Here is a 6936-nt window from a genome sequence, read left to right on the forward strand (position 1 = left end):
CGTTATAAAATGATATATTCATATGCGGCATACTTTTATTTTAGGCATATTACCAAATAACTAACCATATAGAACAAACCATTCAACACAACATTAAACATTAAAAAATATTCAAACTGGAGTCACCTCAAACGGTAAATTCAAAGTATTATGGGTTTTAAAAAGTCTGACGAAATTTTGAGTTCAGTGTGATAATAATGGTTATCCAAATATACAAACGAATGTGTAGTTTGCATGTGAAAAGACACTTCCTCCCATATATGCATTCTCCTTACAGCTCTACTTCCGATTAAGATAATTAAACAGTTGCATGGTTATTTGGATAGAAAACATATTTGATGACCTTGATGTGTTGAATATTTAAATCGAGGGAAAATAAAACAATCCTTTTCATACAGTTGCCTTGATAGACCACTTGTCTTAACTTTTCCGTCTTTGGAAATTTTGAAAATAAGGCAGACTTTAAAATCTTAATTTTGAAAAATATTGACCATTTTTAAGTAAAATGCACCTTCTAATAGCATTTGAGATAAGTTAGTTTTAGCTGTTTGTTAAGTCAAATTTTGTAATGGATAAAAAACTTCAACATACAAAACAAATAGCAAACAATGTTACCAAATCTAACTTCTTTTCATTACTTATCTCTAGCCTCTGAATGACTACTCACAAAAGTAGTAAGTGGCAGGTAAAACCTTTTTGTTCGGATCAATAACAATATATTTGACAAGCTAATGTTTCCTTTATGCAAAATATGATTACATATTGCGGATCAATTATGGGCGTTTTTAAAATTGTCTGATTGAATAACTTTAATCCATATCGACAATCGTTAGACACAATGTGATATACCGATGGGGGCCGTTTGTGTTCACGATTATCAAATTCTAATGGCAGAATTTATTAAAATAACAAAAGACTTACAACAGAAGTATTACATTACATGTGCAGTTTTTTGTTCAAAAACAAATTAATTCTTTTTGATCAATAATTTTGCGAGCAATACGAGAAGAGCATGTTGGTAAAAAGTTCTTTTCTATGAAAAAATACCTCTATTTTAATAATAAAAATGATATGATAGATGTTATTTTAATATTTTGTTTCTATTTTAGGGTGGTTGTGCCCAACTGAAAAATGCTGAAAAACATTTGGTTAAATAATTTCGTTGTGTTTGACAAAGAAGAAAGCTTTGATTTTCAATCTCAGCATGGTCCATATATATTCATTGGTGAGAACGGCTCTGGAAAGAGTGCAGTATTTGAAGGAATTCGTCGCTGTCTTAAGGCGGATTTAAACACATCTGTTTCGCGACCCTTCAATCCAAACGAAGTGTCATATTTTATGTGTATTTTTCAAATTGACGAAAAAAAGGATATGATAAGCGGAACTTTGTGCATTCCTACAAATAAAGCTGTACAGAAAGTAGATCCATGTGGAACCAAGTACAAACCATTAGAAACGAATTCGCTGGATTATTACCAATTTGCAATTGAGCACGAAGAAAAGAAAGTCATTCGTGTTTATGTTGATTTTCTAAAATTACCAACAACAAATGAAAGTAAGGCAGGCATTCAGACACATCAGGTAACACTCAACGATTCCGAAGGAAAAGTATTAAAGGATTTGTCTGCCAGCAACGTTGTGTCGCTTCTCATGCACATTCTAAACTACGAAAATATTTCAATAGAGCGCGACCACAAAAGCTCAACACATTGTCAGATGTTGCTTATGGAATTTTCAACTAAGCTTGTGTTTACCTTTCCATTAAGATCGATTGGGCCATTGCAGTGGTCCGAAAGTCATAGAATCAAAGGTGAAGAACGGGCCAAAAATTACAAAAAGGCGGAAAAAAGGTGTGAAATAATAAAAACATTCCTAACAGATGAAAACAATGCCAAATTTGATAAAGAAAAGGAAAAGCGAATATTTCAAATGATAACAAGCATGTCAGACGAATACAAGTATAACTTTACATTGGATGAGGGCCAAGATGGGATTTTAGTGAACCAAGACAACTTCACGCTTCTTAAAACACCGGAAGGGATTTTGGAAGCCAAATACGTATCAATTCTTCTATCAGGAAAGTGCTACAAAACAATTTTGCTTGAAGAACCCGACAGAGGCATGCACCCTCAGTTTGTTAAACGCATGACGCAAGCAATTAAGCAAGAGGTAGAGACTAAGGGGACGATGGTATTACTCACCACTCACAATACGGCATTCTTAACACCGTCGACCCTGTCCAATTGCTATCAATTCAGCAGAGTAAGTAATGCCTGTACTGTAATTGCCGTAAGAAAGATAGTGCATAATAAATTAAAAAGGTTACGTTTGTTTGCAAACGATCTTCCAACCATTTTCTTTGCGAAACGAGTACTCTTCTGCGAAGGAGACAGCGATTGGTTATTTTTAACTGAAATGGAAATGTTATTGTTATCGAGTGAAGATAATAATTCAGTATATAAAGAAAACAAATTTCTTGCAAATCATCAAAAAGAAATACAAAATAAATTATGCAAACTTACGATATCCAAATTGAATGGTAAAATGAATACTGACGAGTGTCGGAAAATATGCGAAAGCATATGTTTACCATGCAGATTTCTCTTGGATAACGACGCAAGAGAAGAACAAGAAAAGAAATCCAAAAATCTGAAAACAATTAAACCCAATAAGGTTCAATCCATACCCCATTTAGGGCATACGGAAATGGAAGTAGAAATGTCTTCTGATGCACAAGGAAGTATAACAGAACAAAATGCCGATTTTAAACCGGACGTAATGTCACTGGATATAGCCAGCGATGAACAGGAAACAAATGAACCCCAAAATCAATATGATACGCCCTCAACATCGGATCAATCGTCAGATTGTTTCTTTTGGTCTGATGGTACCATCGAAGACATGGTGAATATTATTTCTGAAGTTTATGACACAAAGAACGCTGATGAGTCGACGATTCCTACAACAAAAAAGAGGAGACTTTCACCAAACAAAAATAGAAATAAATTGTTTTTAAACAAAAGGACAACAATTAACGATGTTAAACATTGTGTTGAAACGCTTCTCAAACGTTGTAATTCTGAAGATGATTTAGGGCGTTTTATAACTTTTTTGTTAGAGTTTGATTAAGACTTTACTTTTATAGTTAACCAAATGGCAAATTAATAATGGTACCGTACATAAGTCATCCTTCGATAAAGAAAATAACCCAAAATTCCTCTTTTAATCTCGATATCTCAATCTAATCTAACGAACCCCATTACACATACGCACATTCTAAATTCCCTAGGTACAGACTGCCCGTCATAAAAGACCTCATCATTTCCCGTCAATATGGCTTAGATTCTATTAATGTAATGAAATCTGTAAAGGCCTCAGGACCGGACCAATAAAAACATAGTTTACAAAGAAATTGCAGGTTTTCACGTTAAAATCACAATGACAGTATTGTAATGAAAAAAGTAAAAGCGATCAAAACAATGCGATGACCGATGCATCTAAAGGAAAACACCGCTCCAGCAGCAGTAAGCTAGACATAAGCTTAATATCTTATAACGCTTCATATCTTATAACAAAACTGACATACAGGAGAATAAAATATAACAGAAAAAGAAGGAAAAACAAAATTCAAATTATAACACAAAAAGCGAAATACTTAATACTATATAAAATGAAACTGACAAGACACAAGTTGACGAAATGGCAGACATAAAAAATCACTAGCCGACTTGTTTCCTGGCAAAGATTCTAGCTTTAAAATATTGATAATGGACATTATAAATCAATTTATAAATGAAATCGATTGAAAAAAGAATCGAAATTCTTGAAGGAAAATTATTTGAAAGGAAAAGGAAAATGACAAAATCAAAGAAAAGGTCACACTGATAGAAACGCAAGTTGAACAAACACGTAAACAAGACAAATAAAATGCAATTAACATTCAAGAATATGTTGATTTTCATTCTAGACAATTCAATTCCGCAAAACAATACAGCCGATGAAAGAATGTCCGTATATTCGACATACCAGAAAAGCCCAAATAAACGCAAAGTGGTCAAACATTAATATCAAGCGAATCGGCTGAAACTACAACATAAAAAGTATTAGCACTACAAAACCAGAAAACCAAAGGGCTAAATCTTCAAGTCGGCGACATTGATATCTCGCATCGTTTATGTCCGATTAAGGCCAATTATTGTCAAATGTGTGACGAGACACAAACGGAATTTCGTAATTACCAACATAAAGCAGTTTAAAAATCAAATATTTACATAAATGAAGACCTTATAAACATCAATTAATAGGTACTGATGACAATAAAAAGGACGTTGCCTGAAAATAAATCTTTTTGGTCTTAGCATGGAAAAATAGTTCACAAATCAACGAAGGGTGTAGTCCGGCATACGAGGAGTACAAGCATTGGATGGGGGCGGACTGGCTGAAGCTGATTAACAGGTTTTATAGTATAAAATAGATAACCTTCGCTTTAATTTAATAATACCTCACGAAAGCTTACGTAACTACACGGTTACCTCGTGTGTTTTTAACGTGGATCGTGATTTTTACCCCTGAGTGTAGATGATTCCAAACTATGTTGAATTTGCTAATCCGCGTTGTGTTTTTTTCTAAACAGCCGTGTGCACAATTATTTGTAGTGCATTCGAAACTATGTTGATTACGCAAATCCATATTTTTTGATGAACATATATAATTTGATTAAATCAAGTACATTCACAAGCACGGTTTGAGCAATTTATACAAGTTGTACAACTTTAACGCACATTGAAAAACATTAGTAATAAAGGTTATATACAAAAAACGTTGCTTATTAAGTGGTGCGTATCATTTTTGTTGATAAAAACATAAATTAAAATACATGTATTTGTTTTTGATACCATTAACCACTCATTAAGGCTTGTACAATGTGCTATATACAGTTATTAATATTTTCCTATTTTTCTTTATGAAAATTGTCCGACATTTCATACATAAGCAAGATGTTCGTAAAATGTACACACTGTCAGTATTATAAAATTATAATGAAATTGATACGCATGTATAGGTTCATTGACTAAACTTATTATAATCTATGTACATTGAGCAGAACATCATCGATAGTTTGTGCGCATGTGCATGTGAATAGTTAATTGACTCGATTTATTTTAAACTAAGCATGACATCATCGATAGTTTTGTACGCAAATAGTTTCGATAGAATGTTTATTGTATTAAATCTATAAACAATGTAATACAACAGGACTTAAAAATATTGTACATAACGCTTTTATTGTCCTTTATGCTGTGTATGTTACTTAACATTTTCCTTGTTTGTTAATGTTAACATATTATTGTTGTGTTTAAGTAAGAAAGAAACAGGTATTTCGAAATTTTGTTCATTTTAATGCTAGGTATTTTATATGGTCTTCTTATAAATAAAAACATGCGTAACTTTTTTAAAACACGAAAATTAACTCCTACAGCAATTTAGCATGCTGTTACTTTTTTTAACTTGTACTCTATGACTGTACGCTAAAAATGTTGTATTTGATATTTTCGCTCATTAAAGTACTAGATCTTGTTCTACGACCACTTAACACATTGCACATGCCTGTAACTTGAGCAGAAAATTTTACCAAGAAAATATTGTTCACCCTGTACTAAGAAATGTGCCTTATACTGTACTTTGTTAAGTGAAATGTTAGTTGTTGTTTTTTCTTGTCAAATAAATACTTAAGTATCTTAAAGACTCAATTTTACAAGTTAAACTGTATTAATCGTCGATAATTACAAATCCTTCGTCATTTATAAAAAGCAACTTACTATGTAAAAATGAAAAATTAAGAAATTAATTGTATTTAAAAAAAAACACAACATATTCTTTGATGAATCATCTCTGTTTTTGTAAATTTTCGTTTTTCGACACTCAACCGACTAAAACTCAAACAATATTAATATCTATATATTTTAAGTCGCATATAATTTTATATAAAAAACTTTATTATACAACCTCCCTTGTATGATTCTTTTATTTCAAACACACACTTTGACAATAATCAGTTGACATAAAAACAAATTTTATTCAAAATACATGTTATAACATGGGCCATCAATGACATAGATGAAAAACAAAATACTAACGTTGAATGTGAGATGTTTAGGAAACAAGGATAAAATAATGCAAGTGTTAAATGGCTAAAAGGTCAAAACTATTCAATATTCATGGTACAAGAGACACATTTTAGTGATTCTAATTATGAACAATGGAAACATGACTGGCCAGGTCGATTTATTTATAGTAGATGTAAGTCAAATAGCGAAGGTGTAGGGATATTTTTACATCCAAATAGTTATAAACTATTAAACTAAACTAAACTATTAACTATTAAAAACTGAAATTTTTATTAGAAGGTTAATTGATGTAGACATAAAAACACGAGATATGAACATCACACTGATTAACAGGTACGGGTCAAACAAAGATGACCCATTTGTATTCCAAAAACTAAATAGCTATCTATTGTCATATGCTGACAAAAATGTATTATAGGCGGTGATTTTAATACAGTCTTAACAGGACTTGACAAGACAAACGGTAATTTCAATAGCTATAAAAATTGCAAAAATCTTCTAATAGATTTAATGGCCACCAATGAGCTTAGTGACATATGGAGGATAAAACATGCAGACAAAACCATGTCACATGGCATTCTTAATGTAAATTACATATATATTGCAGACATGACTTTCTCTTGATATCAAATAACTTATGTAATCTTAATCAAAATGTAACATTAAACCTGGATATAAAACGGACCACTCTATTGTACAGTTAAACATAGATAATTTACTCTTAGGAAAAGGACGTGGATATTTTAAAATTAATTATTCCATTTTACTAGATGTCCAATACCAAAATATAATCAAACAAAGTATCAAT

General features: G+C 31.7%; 1 protein-coding gene across 1 annotated transcript; it reads left to right on the forward strand.

Annotated features, from left to right (window-relative positions):
• The first annotated feature begins 1113 nt into the window (after positions 1-1113).
• Positions 1114-2716, forward strand: LOC127878815 (uncharacterized). Its single transcript, XM_052425342.1, has 2 exons — positions 1114-2301; positions 2696-2716. Exons 1-2 carry the CDS (start codon positions 1132-1134, stop codon positions 2714-2716), a joined length of 1191 nt encoding a protein of 396 aa, XP_052281302.1. The 5' UTR covers positions 1114-1131.
• Positions 2717-6936: the final 4220 nt, after the last annotated feature.

This window comes from Dreissena polymorpha, chromosome 4 (genome assembly GCF_020536995.1).
Source record: "Dreissena polymorpha isolate Duluth1 chromosome 4, UMN_Dpol_1.0, whole genome shotgun sequence".
NCBI classification, from domain to species: domain Eukaryota; kingdom Metazoa; phylum Mollusca; class Bivalvia; order Myida; family Dreissenidae; genus Dreissena; species Dreissena polymorpha.